Here is a 21,797-nt window from a genome sequence, read left to right as displayed (position 1 = left end):
TATATAATATATATGTATATATGAAAAATATATCAAAAATGTATGTGGGTACTCAAATGAAAGCTCTTGATGAGTGTAATATAAAAATGAGCTTATATCTTTAAAAATGTCAATATTTAAAAAAGTACAGTGCAATTTAACAAAATTCATTATTTAATAAAGCCAAATTTTATTTATTTATATTTCACAAGTCACGGCAGTCACATAGTGACTGCAAGTTTGTTAATATTAATTTTAAATTTACAAAAGTTTTGTTTAAATTTTGACAGTACAAATTTTATTACAAAACTTATCAAATGATCAATTCCTTTAGTACAATTGTAGCAAAAAATTTCATTTATTTTTTCAATATATTTATATTTATACTTATATACTTATATCGGTTATCTGAATATAAATATACATTATTATAATTTCAATAAATATACAGTTTTAAAAAAATTTTTATTTTAAAAATAAATTGGTCTTTTATTTAAAAATAACTTTGTTGTATTTAATTGCACATATTGTTAAAAAAAATAAATAACAAGCAATTGTGCATTAATTTTTTGTAATTATGCAATTAAAGTCTATTTACAGATGTGAATTTCTATACAGCTGACTAAGAGTCTTTTTTAAAAATATATTTAAATGCGTCTCAATTAAAAATATATATATTTCATTTATTAAATAAATAATCGATGGTGTAATTTTAATGTGATTTTTCTAATAAATGTTTAGAGTTATAGAAATTTAATTATTAATAATAAATAAATAGTTTAATTAATGTGATTCATTCCACGTTCGCTTGGAGGGGGGTACCAAGTGTTCGGGGAGTGTGGTCGGTAGATCGTAATTGTCTAATTTAACGTTGATTAAATGCATTGCCAGAGCAAACTCTTCGGCGTCTAATTGACCGTCTTTGTCGACGTCTGCGAGCTTCCAGATTTTTCCTAGTACGCTGTTTGGTAATTTTGATTTTACCATCTCGGCTTTAGCAACTATAAAAATAAATTTTTTTTTTAATTAAAAATATATTTACATATTTTTATTAAATATATGTTTAGACACATAATAAAGAAATGACCTTGTATCTTGTGATTTATTGACATTTTTGAAGAAATAAGCTCATCCTGATGTTACACTCATCGAGACCTTTCATTTGAGTACCCACATCGATTTTTCATATATTTTATATATTTATATATTTCATAAATACCATATATATAAAATATATAAAAAATGCCATGTGGGTACTTAAATGAAAGGCCTCGATGAGTGTAACATCGAAATGAGTTTATATCTTAAAAAATGTCAGTAATTAAGAAATGACGTTGTATCTTGTGAACTACTGACATTTTTAACGATATAAGCTCATCTCGATGTTATACTCATCGAGACCTTTCATTTGAGTACCCACATCAATTTTTCATATATTTCATATATTTATATATATATTATATATATGTATATATGAAAAATATATAAGAAATGACATGTGGGTACTTAAATGACAGGTCTCGATAAGAATAACATCGAGATGAATTTAGATCTTAAAAAATGTCAATGATTAAGAAATTATATTGTATTTTGTGAAATATTGACATTTTTAAAGATATAAGCTCATCCCGATGTTACACTCATCGAGACCTTTCATTTGAGTACCCACATCATCTTTTCATATATTTTATATATTATATACATATATGTATATATGAAAAATATATCAAAAGTGCATGTGGGTACTCAAATGAAAGCTCTTGATGAGTGTAAAATCGAGATGAGCTTACATTTTTAAAAATATCAATAATTAAGAAATGACCTTGTATTTTGTCAACTTCTGACATTTTTAAAGATATAAGCTCATCCTGATGTTACACTCATCGAGACCTTTCATTTGAGTACCCACATCAATTTTTCATATATTTTATATATTTATATATTTCACAAATACCATATATATGAAATATATAAAAAATTGATGTGGGTACTTTAAATGAAAGGTCTCGATGAGTGTAACATCGGGATGAGCTTATATCTTCAAAAATGTCAATATTTCAAAAAATGTAATTTCTTAATTATTAACATTTTTTAAGATATAAACTTATTTCGATGTTACACTCATCGAGACCTTTCATTTGAGTAACTACATCAATTTTTCATATATTTTATATATTATATATATGTATATATGACAAATATATCAAAAATGCATGTGGGTACTCAAATGAAAGCTCTTGATGAGTGTAACATCGAAATGAGTTTATATCTTAAAAAATGTCAATAATGAAGAAATTACCTTGTATCTCATGAACTATTGACATTTTTAAAGATATAAGCTCATCCTGACGTTACACTCATCGAGACCTTTCATTTGAGTACCCACATCAATTTTTCATATATTTCATATATTATATATATATATGTATATATGACAAATATATCAAAAATGCATGTGGGTACTCAAATGAAAGCTCTTGATGAGTGTAACATCGGGATGAGCTTATATCTTTAAAAACGTAAATATTTAAGAAAGTACAGTTTAATTTAACAAAATTAATAAATAAAACTAAAATTTAAAAAAATATAATTATTACCTGATCCAGTTATTTTTCCATCAGTAGGTCCTAAACTTTCAAAAAGCGAATCGTATTTATAACGTTCCTTATTAACAATCCATTCCGGCTCACCAGACCCAGCATCAACTCCTTCACCTCGTTTGTACCCAAAGGGACTTGTTTGATCCTCAACACCCTCAAATGCACCTCCTTTAATGAAATAAAATTTTAGATTTTTCTAGCTACTATCTGAAATTTTTTTGTCATCACAGATATCACTGAGTATAATCTGGGATGATATCCGCTTAGCGTTAAATAAAATAAAATAAAATCAAATAAATTAATACTAAAAGAAAATAAAAATACAATTAACACTAATAAATTAACGTAATTAAAAATAAAATTAATAATACCTTTAATCAAAGGTTCAACAGTAGTCGAAACATCTTCATGCGGAATCATCGCCATCAACTTAGCAATATCCTCCGCGAGCATTTTATCAACAATCTCCAGCAATCTCGGCTTAAGCGGATTGAACTTAGTAAAATCATGATTAACCAGCGCCTCTTGCATTTTTTTAAGATCAGGAAAATCTCCCGGAGAAATCTGGTGCTCTCTTTGAATCTGGTCATAAATATTCCCCAGATTCTTAATCAGTTCTTTCTTCTTATTATCCTTTCCAAAGACAGAAGGCATGTCTTTTTTCAGAGCACTGATGATGTAAGCGTGTACTTTAGCCAACCTAGCTCGCTTGATCAAGTCATTCAGCTTCCTAAGAGTCGCATTTTTGGGGAGAGACTGCATATCTTTGAACAAATCCTGCTCCTCGGCTTCAAAGAGCCGCCTGTTGACGTCGTACCTAAAATAAACAATGAAATATTTAATAAAGGCCAAAATTCTTGGCTCAAGAAAATTTGTCGGGTGCCTGAAGGAAGACCGAAGTTGTGTTGGCCGAAGTAAAAATTTTTCGAGAAATTCTATTCTTGGTACAAGTCATTTTTTCTTAATTCTATCATAAATACTTGATACAATAAATTTTTATATTTGATCAAGATTTTTAGATACTTTAGGGAAGCAGCGCCACCTATTTCAGCTGAGAAAAAAATTTTCTCACCTTGAGAAAATTTTTCTCGAGAATATTTGATACCCTTTTTATATTATTTTACCGTGCAATTATACATATTGAATGAAAAAAAATGATGAAATATTATTTGATCTTGCCATTTGACATGTTAATCAACAAAAATATTAATGAAAATTTACTTCTATCTTTATATTTAATTTTTTGGAGCAAGAGAGAAATTTTCTCAAGACAAGAAAATTAACTTCTATCAAGAACTAAATTTTTTGGAGCTTCGAGGCTGAATTTTCTCAAAAAAAAAACATTTTCTTGACTTAAATAAATTTTCTTGGATCAAGATACGTATTTCTTAAAGCAAGAGAATTAATTTTGTTGGAATAAGGTAAAAGCTCCAATTATTGACACTATAAGAGACAAAGTTATGATTTGATTCTTTTTAAGCAATCAAATATCAATATCGTTGAATTTTGTTTGTGGTAATGTCTCAAGTAATGTTTTTGCTAATCAATTTCTTTTTTTAAAATCATAATCACTGATATTTACTAATTAATTTTAAATAATTAAATAGATTATCCGGAGACACCAATTATTGACAGGTTAAAAAACTGATTGATCTAATTATTGACATACCTTAGCCCCAATTATTGACACCTGTACTAAGCATGCCTAGAATCATCTGCTTATTCTTATTTATCCAAACTTATTATTAAGTAATCAATATTATTAAAGTTTATTAATAATAATTTCCATAAATAATTAATTACTATTAAAAATATAAAAATTAATTTAAAAATAATTTATTTAATCAGAAGAGTTCAAATTCTTACAGTTAATTTTTTAGGTAAAAGTAAAAAAAAGGCGTCAAAGCGCTGTCAACTGGCTGTCAATATGAGATTCAACTTAAAAATTATCAACTAGTTATTAACACCCATTATTTAAATATTATAAAGAAAACAATTAATTTCGATTTTTCAATTTTATAAATTTTTCATATAGTGTTAATTAAAAAAAAAAAAAGATCATATAATTAGATGAAGAAATTAATTTAAACTCGGCATTTAAAAAAATGCTTTTCTAACCAAAGTTGTTAAGAAAATAGACGCTCGTAAGCTGGTTTCAACTGGTGCTAACTTTATTTTTTAATAACTAATATTTAATATTAACTGACAGTAATTTTTTTCAATTTTTTAATTAATTAGAATTTAATAAAAATTTATATAATAGTTATTCTTATTACAGATAATTAAATATATTTAAAAATAATTTAGGGTGTCAATATTTAGATCACTGTCAATAATTGGGGCTTTTCCTTATCGTTGAATTTTGTTTGTGGTAATGTCTCAAGTAATGTTTTTGCTAATCAATTTCTTTTTTTAAAATCATAATCACTGATATTTACTAATTAATTTTAAGTAATTAAACAGATTATCCGGAGACACCAATTATTGACAGGTTAAAAAACTGATTGATCTAATTATTGACATAGCTTAGCCCCAATTATTGACACCTATACTAAGCATGCCTAGAATCATCTGCTTATTCTTATTTATCCAAACTTATTATTAAGTAATCAATATTATTAAAGTTTATTAATAATAATTTCCATAAATAATTAATTACTATTAAAAATATAAAAATTAATTTAAAAATAATTTATTTAATCAGAAGAGTTCAAACTCTTACAGTTAATTTTTTAGGTAAAAGTAAAAAAAAGGCGTCAAAGCGCTGTCGACTGGCTGTCAATATGAGATTCAACTTAAAAATTATCAACTAGTTATTGACACCCATTATTTAAATATTATAAAGAAAACAATTAATTTCGATTTTTCAATTTTATAAATTTTTCATATAGTGTTAATTAAAAAAAAAAAAAGATCATATAATTAGATGAAGAAATTAATTTAAACTCGGCATTTAAAAAAATGCTTTTCTAACCAAAGTTTTTAAGAAAATAGAAGCTCGTAAGCTGGTTTTAACTGGTGCTAACTTTATTTTTTAATAACTAATATTTAATATTAACTGACAGTAATTTTTTTCAATTTTTTAATTAATTAGAATTTAAAAAAAAATTTATACGATAATTATTCTTATTACAGATAATTAAATATATTTAAAAATAATTTAGGGTGTCAATATTTAGACCTCTGTCAATAATTGGGGCTTTTACCTTAAGTTAAATTACTTGTCAAAAAAAAATTTTTTTTCTCAAGAAAATAATTTGGAAGAAAAATATTTTCTTGGCTCAGAACCTTTTTTTCTGTGCAAATAAAATTTTTTATCTATTTATTTACCTGAGAGGTTGGTCCCAGAAAGAGCCGATGTAGACCCTAGCAACCTCCGGAGTCTGTAGAACCTTTCCAAGGGACCACATGAGCGCTCCGTAGACTCGCATCAGCTGTTGGTGGTCAATCATGTCCGCTTTGTTCAAAACAATTCGGATTTTATCATCGTGGCCTCTTAGAGCTTCAATAGACCTCCGGAACTCGTCGGAGATGTCCAGCTTGTGGGCGTCAAATAAAAGAATGATCCTGTCCACTCGCTCAGCGAACCACTCCAGGACTCCAGTGAAGTCGTAGCCTCTGTCGACTCTCTGTTTTTCTCCGGATAAAATTCCAGGCGTGTCTACGATAGAGATTCCCTTTAACACCGGTGATGGCAAGGTTGAACATTGCAATCTATTCAAAAAGGCGTTCCCGAATTTTGCTAGTGGACGGAACTGCTTGGAGGGATCTACTACTAAAGCGTTCCCTGGAATCACTCCTTCTTTCTGGTCGTACATCACCGCTATGAACCGATCTGTTGTTGGCTCGGGTCCGATCCTGATACCCGGGAAATCGCGCTCCAGTAGGTACTTTATAAAAGTTGTTTTTCCAGTTGAGTACTGCCCGACTAATAAGATCATAGGCTTCGCGTGGAAGTCTGGATCGTCGAGCTGAGGAGAGTGGAAATCATGGAATTGGTAGTGCTGCTCTAGAGGCAGGAGTTTGGTTTTGTAGATTTGGTTTAGTCCTTGGGTTACTGAGTCGAACAGGTCTTGCTTGTCGTTGCCTTCGCGGGTTAGCCAGCTGAACATTTTTGAGGATTTTTGGTAACTGGAATTAATAATTTAGTTGTGAAATATTGAGAATATTTATATTAATTTTAGCTTTTTTAAATTTATTTTTTATTAAAAAATAAACGAGAAAATTTTTTGAAGCTTCTAAAGAATTTTTGTAATTAAATTTTTTGCGGTAATCTATATTATTGCAAATAAGAAATATTTTGTCTCCAGAATACTATTAAGAAATTACGTATCTTGTGAACTATTGACATTTTTTAAGATATAAGCTCATCTTGATGTTATACTCATTGAGACCTTTCATTTGAGTACCCACATCAGTTTTTCATATATTTTATGTATTTATATATATGTATATATGAAAAATATATCAAAAATGCCATGTGGGTAATTAAATTGAAGGTCTCGATGAGTGTAACGTTAAAATGAATTTATATCTTAAAAAATGTCAATAATTAAGAAATTACATTGTATTTTGAGAACTATTGACATTTTTAAAGATATAAGCTCGTCTTGATGTAACATTCATTGAGACCTTTTATTTGAGTACCCACATCAATTTTTCATATATTTTATATATTTCGGAAATATTATATATATGAAATATATGTAAAATGCCATGTGGGTACTTAAATGAAAGGTCTCGATAAGTGTAACGTTAAAATGAGTTTATATCTTAAAAAATGTCAATAACTAAGGAATGACATTGTATCTTGAGAACTATTGACATTTTTAAAGATATAAGCTCATTCCGATGATACACTCATCAATACCTTTCATTTGAGTACCTACATCAATTTTTCATATATTTTATATATTTATATATTTCACAAATACCATACATATGAAATATATATATAAAATGCCATGTGGGTACTTAAATGAAAGTTCTCGATGAGTGTAACATTGAAATGAGTTTATATCTTAAAAAATGTCAATAACTAAGGAATGACATTGTATCTTGAGAACTATTGACATTTTTAAAGATATAAGCTCATCCCGATGGTACACTCATCAATACCTTTCATTTGAGTACCTACATCAATTTTTCATATATTTTATATATTTATATATTTCACAAATACCATATATATGGAATATATATGTGATGTCATGTGGGTACTTAAATGAAAGGTCTCGATGAGTGTAACATCGAAATGAGTTCATATCTTAAAAAATGTCAATAATTAAGAAATTACGTTAAATCTTGTGAACTATTGACATTTTTAACGATATAAGCTCATCCCGACATTACACTCATTGAGACCTTTCATTAAAGTACCCACATCAATTTTTCATATATTTATATATATTATATATATGTATATATGAAATATATATAAAAAATGCATGTGGGTACTCAAATGAAAGCTCTTGATTAGTGTAACATCGGGATGAGCTTATATCTTTAAAATATATATTATATATATGTATATATGAAAAATATATCGAAAATGCATGTGGGTATTCAAATGAAAGCTCTTGACGAGTGTAACATCAAGATAAGCTTATATCTTTAAAAACTCCAATATTTCTGAAAATACAGTGCAATTTAACAAAAGTCATTATTTAATATAGTAAAATTTTATTTATTTATAGTTCACAAGTTACGGCAGTCACGTAGTGACTGCAAGGTTGCTAGTTTTCTTATTTAAAAAATTATAAAAATTATCAGCTGTTTCCTAATTTCACTATCATTTAATTATGACACTGAAATTTAACACACTTGACAATTTTTTAATTTTTATTTAAAAATAAACTAAAAAATTCTTTTTAAAAAATTGTCAAAATTTTTTTACGCCTCTAAAAATAGAAACTTTTCAATAAAATTTTTTTATTATAATTTATTTACTGAAAAAATTATTCAATGTCTCTTAATTTTACTATAATTTAATTATCACACTAAAATTTAGCAGAAATTTGACAATTTTTTTTATTTTTATTTAAAAATAAACCAAAAAATTGTTAAAATTTTTTAAAGCTTCTAAAAATAGAATTTTTTAAATAAAATTTTTTTGCTCAAATTTATTTATTTAAAAAAATTATCTGATCTCTCAATTTTAATATAATAATCAAAAAAAATATTTTTTTAACAAACATTAAAAATTTTTTTAAATTTATATGTGAAATTTTTTAAACAAATTTTTGAATAATAATTCTAAAAATTATCTGCTAATTTTATTTTATTTGAAAGGAAATACTTGTCAAATAATGATAATTAAACTGATAAATTTACATTTATCTAAATTAAAAAAAAAATTAAATAATTATATAGAAAATTTTAAAAAATTATAAATAAAATTTTTTTGAAAGCTGATTTAAAAGTTAAATTAATAAAATAAAAAACAAAAAATAAAATTAACACTAAAAATCTCAGCCTCCAAATTTATCACTATAATAATAAATTTAATTTCAATAAAATTATCAGATAAAATCCTCAGCCACGTCACATACTTACAATCAATCTCAATAAAGTAATCTAAAGATATAAAAAAGTAATTATTATAATAGTTGAATTAAAATTTTCCAACTAACCTTCAACACAAATATTAAATTTTTTTAATTTTTTTACTGAGTCATTAACACTCTAGTTTAATTAAAAAAATAATAATTCCGGTCACTTTAATAAATTATGTAAATTTTATAAAAAGTAGAATTAAAAAACCTTTTTGATATTAATTTATTATTTATTACTTTCTGTTCTATCAAAGTGCACTATATTTTAAGTATCCTTCACAATCGTTACCATTCACTGGGACTGGGAGTATGTATCTATGACCGCTTCTGTTAGTCTATGTTACGGAAATTTCACAGAAATAACAAAAAAAAGTCTGTGTAGTTGTACTGTACTCCAGAGTGTACCAGACTAAAGACTACTTTGTCACTCCATGACTCCACTTGATGCTTTTCAATACATTTATATTTATATTTAAGTATGTATTATATATATTTTATATATATGTAATTTTTTTCTCTCTTTTCGTCGCCCGTCGTTTAGTTACTCACACTTGATTACTCAGTAATGAGTCAACAAATTAAAAAAAAATGTTTCCCAGGGCCGGCACTTTTAGGTACTGCCCCCTGGATTTTTTGAATTTGGCGCTAAATTCAAATTATTTTAAATTGATAAGATTTAAAGAGAGTTGAATTAACAAATTTTTTTTTTTAATAAATTAAAAAAATAGAATTTTTATATTGAAAATTGAGATTTTTATTTATTTATTGAAAATATTTAACTTATTTAATTATTTTTAATTTAAAAGATTTAAATTGCCTAATAAGGCAATTTAATAATTAAAAAAAAAAAAAATTGCATTGTTTTTTTATTTTAATTTCAATTTAATTGAAATAAAAAAATTATTTTTTCAAAAATTTATATTGTTGAAAGAATAATAAAAATTTTGTGTCCATAATTGAGGAATGACCATTTATCTTGTGAAATATTGACATTTTTGAAGATATGAGCTCATCCTGATGTTACAATCATTGAGACCTTTCATTTGAGTACCCACATCAATATTTCATATATTTGTCATATATACATATATATAATATATGAAATATATGAAAAATTGATGTGGGTACTCAAATGAAAGGTCTCGATGAGTGTAACATCGGGATGAGCTTTTATCTTTAAAAATGTCAATAAATAAGAAATGACCTTGTATCTCGTGAACTATTGACATTTTTAAAGATATAAGCTCATCCTGTTGTTACAATCATTGAGACCTTTCATTTGAGTACCCACATCAATATTTCATATATTTATATGTATTATATATATGTATATGTGAAAAATATATCAAAAATGCATGTGGGTACTCAAATGAAAGGTCTCGATGAGAGTAACATCGGGATGAGCTTATATCGTTAAAAATCTCAATAATTAAGGAATGACATTGTATTTCGGGAACTATTGACATTTTTGAAGATATAAGCTTATCCCGATGGTACACTCATCGGGACCTTTCATTTGAGTACCCACATGAATTTTTCATATATTTTATATATTTATATATATTATATATACGTATATATGAAAAATATATCAAAAATTCATGTGGGTACTCAAATGAAAGCTCTTGATGAGTGTAACATCGAAATGAGTTTATATCTTAAAAAAATGACAATAATTAAGGAATGACCTTGTATCTTGTAAACTATTGACATTTTTAAAGATATAAGCTCATCCCGATGTTATACTCATCGAGACCTTTCATTTGAGTACCCACATCAATATTTCATATATTTATATGTATTATATATAAGTATATATGAAAAATATATCAAAAATGCATATGGGTAGTCAAATGAAAGCTCTTGATTAGTCTAACATCGGGATGAGCATATTTCTTTAAAAACGTCAATATTTAAGAAAGTATAGTGCAATTTAACAAAATTCATTATTTAATCAACAAAATTATATTTTTTTACTTTTTAAACACAAAATTTTTTTAAAAAATCACTTGTCAATTTTAATATAAAAAAATTTATAAAAAATATCATTTATAATCCATCAAATTGCATAACAATGACTTGTCCTCGATTTACAATTTTTGCGGTTGTATAAATGGTTCAAGCGGAAACGTATAAATTAATATGAACTTGAGGGATTTGTATATATTGCATAAATTACACATGTGTAACACATTTCGGTTTATAGACACTAAAAAGGAAATATAATGGATACACCTGAATAATTACGTAATTCTTCAATTTAATTTATAAATATTTTTAATTGAATAAAATTATCATACTAAATTTATCCAAAGTTCAAAAATTTTTGTATTTTTTTACCAATTTAATTGCAAGTAAAAAAATTAAAAAAATTTTTTTTTAATTTTTTATTTCAATTTTTTTAATAAAAAAAATTCTACAATTTATTTTTTAACTTTTTTAATAAAAAAAAATTCTAAAAATTTAGTGTCAGCTAATTTAATGAAATAAAATTTATTTCTAAAATTAATTACTGCATTTTAGACAAGCTTTTTCATTTTTTTTCAACCTGGGAATTTTTGAGCCCCTGCGCTTCTTAATTAATTTATTTAATTTATTAATTTCATTAATTTTCTTTAAATCTTCAAAATTTCTCATCGAAAAATTAGACTCGGATTGAGATCGGTCAAAAAAAGGCCCGGGGAGCCATTTAACTTCAACAGTGTCACAATTAGAGTACTTGCGTTTTTCTAAATTAAAAAGTGACTCTGATTTATTTTCTAATTTCTTCTCAGAAGATTTAATCCTCGGAATTTTATCAATAAATTCACTATCTTTCTTCATAATTAATTTATCTTTTGCAAGTTTTGAAAAATCGGTATCACTGCGATGAGAAATAGTGACAACAGTCTCTTGATATTTGTTAACTATTTTAGCTTGATAATTTTTTAATTTTTTTCGCTTTCTTCTTCTTAAGCACGGATTAAATTCGATTAATTTCTCCTGAGATTTTATTCTAAAAGAATTATTAAGTTAATAAAGCAGAGTTTGTATAATGAAAAATAAAAATATAAAAGTTACTTAGAGTTTGTTGTTGACACACCCGCCGGATTATCAGTGAGTAAACTTTTAAATCGCTTGATAAAACAACTCCAAAAGTCAATAATCCAACAGCGTAAGCTTTTAATCAATAGACACTCATTATTATTTTTTTTTCTATCATTGTGTAATTTACGCCCGTTAATCATCTTTGTAAAAATATCAAAAAATATATAATGATAATTAATTTATAATGATGTGAATACAGAAGTTTTTACCTTATTTAACTTAGTTCAGGTCATTAAAAAAATATTTCATTTATTTTTATTATTAAAATATTTACAATTATAAACAATGAGATCGGGAATGTTCGCAAACTTTTTAACTCTCCAATAACAATATTAATAAAATATAAGTTAAAATTATTATGACACTGGAGTTAACTAACATTAAAAATTTTGAGCTTCCCGCTAAGAAAATTGAAAATTTTCAAAAGTTGGCAAGTTCCTAAGCGTCACATAAGAAACTGTTGATTTTTTGGTAAATTTTATTTAACAAGAAGTAAAAAATTAATAATTGTCAACTTAAATTCAACAAAATGTGAATTTTAAAAGGTCGCTCATAATTTTTTTTTAATTTATTAGTGACTATTTAATTGGATTAGCATTTTTTGACTCTGAAATGTAAAAAAAATTATGAGCGATCTTTCAAAATTTAAATTTTGAATTGAAATTTTCAGGAACTTATTTTTTTTGTCTATAAAATTATGACGTAACGAAAAAAAAAATTAAAAAAAAAAATTTCAATTTTTGACGATTTTTGAAATTTAAAAAAATTTGGAGTGACCTCTTAAAAATTTTTTTTTAAGCTGTCTTTTGGACAGAGCTCTTAAAACATCAAAAACTAATATTTTTTCACTCGAGATTAAAAAAAAAAAGTCGGTTTTTTTGCGCCACCCTAATGTATGTACTTATGTATGTGTGTGTGTGTGTGGCCGTATGTAAACCTCTTATAACTTTTGAACAGCTTGACCGATTTTATCGCGGTTGGTGCCATTCGAAAGGCCTTGACCAAACTTAGATTTTGAATATAATTTGGACCAATTTAAACCGATAGATTTTGAGAAATCTCAAAAAAACTACAAAAAAAAATTTTTTTGAAATATGGTTTTTTTGGAACAACTTTGAAACGGCTTTACCGATCAATTTAAAAAACTAATCAGTTCTTAACCTTGAAAAACCACGCCGATCATCGCTAATCCGTTCAAAATCGGTTAATTCGTTCGAGAGATATCGTTGTCGAAAAAAAAATTAGAAAAACGGTAGACCCTGAAGGCTATCCGTGCAATTTCCCGCTAATTCCATACCTAGGTGCATAAAACTGCACTAATGACGATTTTGAGCTCTTCGAGCTCAAAAATACAATGTATGTGTTATTTTGAGCTCTTCGAGCTCAAAAGTCTGATAGCAGTATCATAGAACAATATTTTTTAAATTTTCAAACCGCACTAACTTTTAAATGAATCAACCGATTTTCACGCGGTTGGCAGTATTTGACACAATTTTTTTAGTTTCATGAAGAATCTTCAAGTTTGAATTGATAAAACTAGGAAATTTGGAGTAATTCCAGAAAAACACTTTTTTTGGTTTTCTTTTGTTCATGATATTTCTTGAACGAATTGACGAATTTTGACTGGCTTGACGGCGATCGACGTAATTTTTTCATGCTAATAGCTGATTAGTTTTTGAAATAGATCAGTGCAGCCGTTTAAAAGTTATTCCAAAAAATGTCGGAGTTATGTTAAAAAAACACTTGTTTCCAAATATTTTACCGAGGATATCTCTCGAACCAATCAACCGATTTCCACGTTTTTGGCGGCAATCGACGCGGTTTTTTAAGCTCTGAAATTATTTTACATCATAAAAAACAATCCGAGAAGAAATGACGAAGTTATGTCAAAAAAACACTTTTTTCGGTTTTCTTTCGTTCACGATATCTCTTGAACGAATCAACCGATTTTGACCGGATTAGCGACGATCGGCGTGGCTTTTCAAGCTTAAGGGTGGATTAGTTTTTGAAGTTGATCGATAGAGCCGTTTAAAAAATATTCCAAAAAAACCACTTTCAAAAATGATTTTTTTTCTTTTTTTTTTTGAGATTTTTCAAAATTTCTCAAAATCTATCGGTCCGAATCGGTTAAAATTCTCAGGAAATTTAAGTTTGAGGGAACTCTTTAGAACGCCGTTTAGTACGTTCCGATCGGTTCAGTCGTTCAAAAGTTATAAGCGAGTCACATAGTCACACACAAACACACACACACACATACAGACATAGTGACAACCTCGCGGGGATAGTCAGGGAAGCTTCCTGTGACCTTCAAACATCGAGATCTGATGAAAACTCGATTTTTGCGAAACGGGGTGAAAACAATAACTTCCCGATTTTTGAAAATCTTCGATTTCCTTAGTGGGAAGTTAAAAATTTTTTTAAGTATGGTTTTTCGGAATAACTTTGAAACGGCTTTACCGATCAATTTCAAAAAATAATCAGTTCTTAACCTTGAAAAACCACGTCGATCATCGCTAATCCGGTCAAAATCGTTTAATTCGTTCGAGAGATATCGCTGTCGAAAAATAAAACCGAAAAAATGTGTTTTTTTCCGAATTACTTCAAAATTACTTGTTTGATCAATTTAAACTTGAAGATTCTTTATGAGGATTCAAAAACTGCGTTGAATGTTGCCAATCGCGTGAAAATCGGTTCATTCATTCAAAAGTTATTGCTGTTCGAAAATTCAAAAAATAGTGTTTTTTTAAACTCCTATTAGACTTTTGAGCTCGGAGAGCTCAAAATGATACGAAAATTATATTTTTGAGCTCGAAGAGCTCAAAAACTTAGTAAGTACAATTTTGAGCGTTTAAGTATTGAATTAGCGGGAAGTTATAGGGACCCTAGTAGCAATTTGGTAAAAGCCTTGTGCCAGCATGGATCAAGATACTTTAGAAAGATTTTAGATTGTACAAGAATTGGTCCAGATTCTTGACCAAGATTATTGGTCAAGACTTGAGCCAGACTGTAGTCAGAATTTGTCAAGAATTTGACCAGCAATCTGGGGCCATCTATTGCTAAAGTTTGGGACTATCCTATAGAGTACAGGTTCTCATTTTATTAAAAAATATTTAACTATTTCTTGCGATAATTCAATTTTTTACATATCGTAGCAAGCTAAATTAATTTTTTAAACTTGTTGACTAGACTATAAATAAATACCATTGCAATACTATACTTTTCACATTCAAGTGGAAAGGAGGAAAATAGGGGCGCGCTCGTCGTTTTTTGCGTTTCTCGCGCAAGTTTATGTTAGGACTCTGGGCCAAGAATCTGGTCGAGTTCTGGGCACAGACTGTCCCAAGTCTGCCGCCAGTCTGGATAAAGATCTTGATCAAATGTTTTGGTCGAGAATTGTCCAATTCTTTACAAAGTGCTTCTCCAAGTATCTTGCCCAATTCCATTGCTACTAGAGAATGGCCTTTGGGGTCAATCGTTTTCCTAATTTTTTTTATTGTAATTTTGTTTGTTATAAAAGTCCAAAAAACGACAATCAGCTAACTTCAGTTTCATAAAATATTAGTTATTAATTAACACACTCGGAATCCCAGTCGACGGGCAAAACATCTTTCCAAACCCGTAATAAATCCACTAATTTACACGGCTCTTTGCAGTGAGGTATCTCTAACGTCGTCGGTTCATAAATTTCAGTGTTGTTCAAATATTTAACCTAAAAATAGAGTAGATAATAAATATTTATGATATTAGATAGATAAATATATTAATTTAAAGACAAAGATAAACAAAAAAACAAAATTACTTTGACATTGAGCTCGAGATTATTTTCTTCGACGTACTCTGAGAGAACAAGTTCAAAAATTAACGCCGCGCCATAATCTGGCTTGAATAATTCATTAGTAAATCCCATAGCGCGTAAAACATTAACCAAGGTGATATCATGTGCCGAGTATAAATATAATTTTATCTTATCGTGACCGTTTCGCGCAGACATCATGTTGTTGGTTATTTCTTTCAATAATGGTCCTGTAATGAATTTTTTATCAATTTTTAAATTAATTACATAACTAGCAACCTTGCAGTCACTATGTGACTGCCGTGATTTGTAAACTATAAATAAATAAAATTTTGCTTTATTAAATAATGACCTTTGTTAAATTGCACTGTGCTTTCTTAAATATTGACGTTTTTAAAAATATAAGCTCATCCCGGTGTTACACTCATCGAGAGCTTTCGTTTGAGTACCCACATGCATTTTTTATATATTTTTCATAAATACATATATATATATATAAATATATGAAAAATTAATGTGGGTACTCAAAAGAAAGGTCTCCATGAGTATAATGTCAGAGTGAGCTTATATCTTTAAAAATGTCAATAGTTCACAAGGTCATTTCTTAATTATTGACATTTTTTAAGATATAAACTCATTTCGATGTTACACTCATCAAGAGCTTTCATTTGAGTACCCACATGGATTTTTGATATATTTTTCATATATACATATATATATAATATATATAAATATATGAAAAATTGATGTGGGTACTCAAATGAAAGGTCTTGATGAGCGTAATCTCGGGATGAGCTTATATCTTTAAAAATGTTAATAGTTCACAAGATACAAGGTCATTTCTTAATTATTGACATTTTTCAAGATATAAGCTTATTCCGATGTTACACTCATCGAGAGCTTTCATTTGAGTACTCACATGCATTTTTGATATATTTTTCATATATACATATTCAGGTATATAATATTTATAAATATATGAAAAATTGATGTGGGTACTCAAATGAAAGGTCTCGATGAGTGTTACATCAGGATGAGCTTATATCTTTAAAAATGTCAATAGTTCACAAGATACAAGGTCATTTCTTAATTATTAACATTTTTTAAAATATTAGCTCATCCTGATGTTACACTCATCGAGAGCTTTCATTTAAGTACCCACATGGCATTTTTTATATATTTTATATATATAGTATTTATGAAATATATAAATATATAAAATATATGAAAAATTGATGTGGGTACTCAAATGAAAGGTCTCGATGAGTGTAACATCAAAATGAGCTTATATCTTAGAAAATGTTAATAGTTCATAAGATAAAATGTCATTTCTTAATTATTGACATTTTTTAAGATATAAACTCATTTCGATGTTATACTCATCGAGACCTTTCATTCAAGTACCCACATGGCATTTATTATATATATTTATATATATATATATATATATATATATATATATATATATATATATATATATATGGTATTGTTGAAGTATATAAATATATAAAATATATGAAAAATTGATGTGGGTACTCAAATGAAAGGTCTCGATGAGCGTGATGTCGGGGTGAGCTTATATCTTTAAAAATGTCAATAGTTCACAAGTTACAAGGTCATTCCTTAATTATGTATCCTGAAGACAAAATTTTTCTTATCCTCTTAATAATATAGATTATAGCAAATAATTACCACCGCGAAGCCGCTGTTGTAAGGTATTACTCGTGAAGAGAGCCAATGAACGTGCTGCTATTCTTCTCATTTCTTCATTGTAAAATTTTTTAGTCCATTCTGGTAACTCTAACCCATGATTTGCCTTTTAAATAATTTTAAATATTTATTTTTATAGAATTTTGATGATTAAATTGAGAGACAATTAATTATTTTTTTAAATTAAGTCAACTGAGAATTTTTTTTATTTTAAAAATAAATTATAAAAAATTATTTTTATCTAAAATATTTTTTTTCTCTAATTTTTTAATTGCTTAAATTTATAAAAAATAATTAAATGTCTCTCAAGATAAAATTCATAACCAAAAAAAATTTTCTCACCTCAATTTCAAGAGTATTATACAAAAACTCAACATCAGTGATAGTAGATATTTTTTTTCCAGTATAATAAGACAATTCATTAAAATAAGAAGCTATTTGCTTGCCGGTTTTAATAGATTCATTAACATAGGCTTCTTTTAATGCGTACTCTAACTTCGGACACCGATACTTCACAGTAATTAACTGAAACAAACCTTTATTTAAAAAAGCGCAAAGTTAAATTTTTAATTTTTTTAATAATTAAATAAAAGATTATACCTTATCAAAATCCCTAGGAATGGAATGTACAGGCACTGGTCTCCATGGCAAGTTTTCAATAAAATTGTCTCCAGGTTCGGGACGGTACAAAGCTGCCAAGAGAGCTTGAGCAGACATTATACAGCGGTCTGCGTAACTGCTGCGGATGAAAGCTGATGAAGAGTCATATTTGGCACCAATTATCTGGTCGTACTCTGATCTTATCCAATCTCCAAGTTCGTACAGTTGCATCATACCTTCCTAATAATAATAAATAATAAATTTTGTGTCCAGGATAGTCATATGATAAAATCGGTTTTTTTAGTTAAATTTAGTGTCATTGCAAAGGTCTTGACTTGAATTTGTGCCTTTTCTAGGTTTTATATCATTCTTACCGATAGTCAATTTATTATGATAAGTATTTATGCTGCATTCGTAAATTCTCTATCTCTAGATATATAATTAAGAAATGGACTTGTATCTTGTGAACTATCGACATTTTTAAAGATATAAGCTCATCCTGATGTTACACTCATTAAGACCTTTCATTTGAGTAGCCACATCAATATTTCATATATTTTATATATTTATATATATTATATATACGTATATATGAAAAATATATCAAAAATTCATGTGGGTACTCAAATGAAAGCTCTTGATGAGTGTAACATCGAAATGAGTTTATATCTTAAAAAATGTCAATATTTAAGAAATGGCATTGTATCTTGTGAACTACTGACATTTTTAAAGATATTATCCCGATGTTACACTCATCGAGATCTTTTATTTGAGTACCCATATCAATTTTTCATATATTTATATATTTATATGTATTATATATATGTATATATGAAAAATATATCAAGAACGCATGTGGGTACTCAAATGAAAGGTCTCGATGAGAGTAACATCGGGATGAGCTTATATCGTTAAAAATCTCAATAATTAAGGAATGACATTGTATCTTGGGAACTATTGACATTTTTGAAGATATAAGCTTATCCCGATGTTACACTCATCGGGACCTTTCATTTGAGTACCCACATGAATTTTTCATATGTTTTATATATTTATATATATTATATATACGTATATATGAAAAATATATCAAAAATTCATGTGGGTACTCAAATGAAAGCTCTTGATGAGTGTAACATCGAAATGAGTTTATATCTTAAAAAATGTCAATATTTAAGAAATGGCATTGTATCTTGTGAACTACTGACATTTTTAAAGATATAAGCTCATCCCGATGTTACACTCATCGAGATCTTTTATTTGAGTACCCATATCAATTTTTCATATATTTATATATTTATATGTATTATATATATGTATATATGAAAAATATATCAAGAACGCATGTGGGTACTCAAATGAAAGGTCTCGATGAGAGTAACATCGGGATGAGCTTATATCGTTAAAAATATCAATAATTAAGGAATGACATTGTATCTTGGGAACTATTGACATTTTTGAAGATATAAGCTTATCCCGATGTTACTCTCATCGGGACCTTTCATTTGAGTACCCACATGAATTTTTCATATATTTTATATTTATATATATTATATATACGTATATATGAAAAATATATCAAAAATTCATGTGGGTACTCAAATGAAAGCTCTTGATGAGTCTAACATCGAAATGAGTTTATATCTTAAAAAATGTCAATATTTAAGAAATGGCATTGTATTTTGTGAACTATTGGCATTTTTAAAGATATAAGCTCATCCCGATGTTACACTCATCGAGATCTTTCATTTGAGTACCCATATCAATTTTTCATATATTTATATGTATTATATATATGTATATATAAAAAATATATCAAAAACGCATGTGGGTACTCAAATGAAAGGTCTCGATGAGAGTAACATCGGGATGAGCTTATATCGTTAAAAATCTCAATAATTAAGGAATGACATTGTATCTTGGGAACTATTGACATTTTTGAAGATATAAGCTTATCCCGATGTTCACTCATCGAGATCTTTCATTTGAGTACCCATATCAATTTTTCATTTATTTATATATATCATATATATGTATAAATGAAAAATATATCAAAAATGCAAGGGGGTACTCAAATAAAAGCTCTTAATGAGTGTAACAGCGAAATGAGCTTATATCTTTAAAAACGTCAATATTTAAGAAAGTACAGTGCAATTTAACAAAAGTCATTATTTAATAAAGCAAAATTTTATTTATTTATATAATAATTCACAAGTCATGGCAGTCACGTAGTAACTGCAAGGTTGCTAATTGTTATTTATTATAATTCTAGGTAATTTATAATAAAATAATTAAATATTTAATGACATACCTTGGTCAAAGCTCCCCAGCCGTCTTCCCAGCTGTAGTCCAAATACGGATCATTCGGATAAGTCTCTGTAGGATTTCTATCTCCATGCCTAAAAATCTTAACCAATAAACAGATTAGTTTATATCAAAATTAAATTAAAAATAACTCGCTTAAAATAACTTACAATAGCTATCTGGCGGATAGAACGATTGTCTTTCTTGGGTCCAAACGCGGTGTAGGCCAGCAATGCCGAGCTTATCAGTAATCCAAGGATTATTACTGTTGAACACACTCCTCGTCTTCCTGAGCTGCAACTTTGTACCCAGAAGCTCCTAGTAAACTCCATTATCCTAATTAATAAAAAATTTTCACTTTTTACATTAGAATAATTGTTTATTTTATATAAAAATAAATGTCAAGTATACTTACGTAATTTTTTGGCACTTAAGAATATTCTGACAGGTACTTAATTTAATTAAAATTCATTGTTAAAATTTATTTACAATATATTTTATTCTAAGATTAATTGTTATTGTGGAAGACAAACTAAACACAATCAGCTGATTCGCGACATCACGTTGGACTGAAATGTCATAGTTATAACCAGTAACGTACACGTATTTTATTTCACCCTTTTTTTTTAAAGAAAAAAATTTATTAAATAAATAAATAAAAATGACAGACATTAAAAATTTTTAAATGGAAAAAAAATAATTTGTTTTGAGGATTTAAAAATTTTACAGCTGTTAGCTACCTTCAGGATAAATAAAAAAGACACTGAAGTTAACTGACATTAAAAATTTTTTTTCAATTATATTATTGCAACAAAATTAATGAAAATTAAGTTAGCTGACATTTAAAAATTTTTAGAATTTTTTTTCATTGAAAAAATTATTACAAAAAAATTTTTTAAAAATTTCATTTGTAAAAAACTTGAAAAACTTTAAGTAAAATTTTTTAAAAATTTTTTTAAAAATTTCGGCTAACTTTAGTATCATACAAAATTATTAAAATAATTCAATAATAAAATTCTAGATTAAAAAATTTAAAAGAAAAATTGTTAGTGATAATTTATTAAAGTAGTTTTATTATTCTAATTAACTTTTTTTTTTAAATTTAAAAATTTGACAATTAACAAAAAAGACACTGAAGTTAACTGACATTAAAAATTTCTCTTAAATAAT

General features: G+C 27.1%; 2 protein-coding genes across 6 annotated transcripts; both read right to left on the bottom strand.

Moving 5' to 3' along the window:
* Positions 1 to 620: 620 nt before the first annotated feature.
* LOC123267026 (EH domain-containing protein 3) lies at positions 621 to 9,610 on the bottom strand. Of its 2 annotated transcripts, XM_044731507.1 has the most exons (5): positions 9,212 to 9,610; positions 5,910 to 6,710; positions 2,951 to 3,396; positions 2,577 to 2,747; positions 622 to 980 (listed from the first exon to the last, which is right to left on the bottom strand). In XM_044731507.1, the coding sequence occupies exons 2-5, from the start codon at positions 6,689 to 6,691 to the stop codon at positions 763 to 765; spliced, it is 1,617 nt and encodes a 538-aa protein (XP_044587442.1). In that variant the 5' UTR covers positions 6,692 to 6,710; positions 9,212 to 9,610; the 3' UTR covers positions 622 to 762. The 2 variants fall into 2 exon arrangements, with proteins under 2 accessions (XP_044587443.1, XP_044587442.1); XM_044731508.1 differs by lacking the exon at positions 9,212 to 9,610 and having other exon boundaries at positions 621 to 980.
* A 1,996-nt stretch (positions 9,611 to 11,606) lies between these two features.
* LOC123267118 (lysosomal acid phosphatase-like) lies at positions 11,607 to 21,211 on the bottom strand. Of its 4 annotated transcripts, XM_044731634.1 has the most exons (10): positions 21,043 to 21,211; positions 20,798 to 20,963; positions 20,635 to 20,730; positions 18,324 to 18,563; positions 18,066 to 18,248; positions 17,706 to 17,829; positions 16,020 to 16,243; positions 15,799 to 15,929; positions 12,194 to 12,292; positions 11,607 to 12,128 (listed from the first exon to the last, which is right to left on the bottom strand). In XM_044731634.1, the coding sequence occupies exons 2-10, from the start codon at positions 20,957 to 20,959 to the stop codon at positions 11,639 to 11,641; spliced, it is 1,749 nt and encodes a 582-aa protein (XP_044587569.1). In that variant the 5' UTR covers positions 20,960 to 20,963; positions 21,043 to 21,211; the 3' UTR covers positions 11,607 to 11,638. The 4 variants fall into 4 exon arrangements, with proteins under 4 accessions (XP_044587569.1, XP_044587570.1, XP_044587572.1 ...); XM_044731635.1 differs by lacking the exon at positions 12,194 to 12,292; XM_044731637.1 differs by lacking the exon at positions 21,043 to 21,211 and having other exon boundaries at positions 20,635 to 20,722; positions 20,798 to 20,922.
* Positions 21,212 to 21,797: the final 586 nt, after the last annotated feature.

The sequence above is a fragment of the Cotesia glomerata genome, linkage group LG6 (assembly GCF_020080835.1).
Source record: "Cotesia glomerata isolate CgM1 linkage group LG6, MPM_Cglom_v2.3, whole genome shotgun sequence".
NCBI lineage: Eukaryota > Metazoa > Arthropoda > Insecta > Hymenoptera > Braconidae > Cotesia > Cotesia glomerata.
The sequence above is the reverse complement of the archived record's forward strand: the minus strand, read 5'-3'. Positions and strand labels throughout refer to the sequence as shown.

Bases quoted from the DNA above. Each gene is read 5' to 3' on its own strand.
- LOC123267026 (XM_044731507.1), bottom strand. From the start codon at position 6,691: ATGTTCAGCTGGCTAACCCGCGAAGGCAACGACAAGCAAGACCTGTTC. The intron at 3,397-5,909 runs GTAAATAAATAG...TGTTTATTTTAG, and splicing joins TTCTGGGACCAACCTCTCAG to GTACGACGTCAACAGGCGGC. The intron at 981-2,576 runs GTAATAATTATA...TTATTTTTATAG, and splicing joins TGGAAAAATAACTGGATCAG to TTGCTAAAGCCGAGATGGTA.
- LOC123267118 (XM_044731634.1), bottom strand. From the start codon at position 20,959: ATGGAGTTTACTAGGAGCTTCTGGGTACAAAGTTGCAGCTCAGGAAGA. The intron at 17,830-18,065 runs GTGAGAAAATTT...ATTATTTAAAAG, and splicing joins ATAATACTCTTGAAATTGAG to GCAAATCATGGGTTAGAGTT. The intron at 15,930-16,019 runs GTAATTTTGTTT...CTCTATTTTTAG, and splicing joins ATCTCGAGCTCAATGTCAAA to GTTAAATATTTGAACAACAC.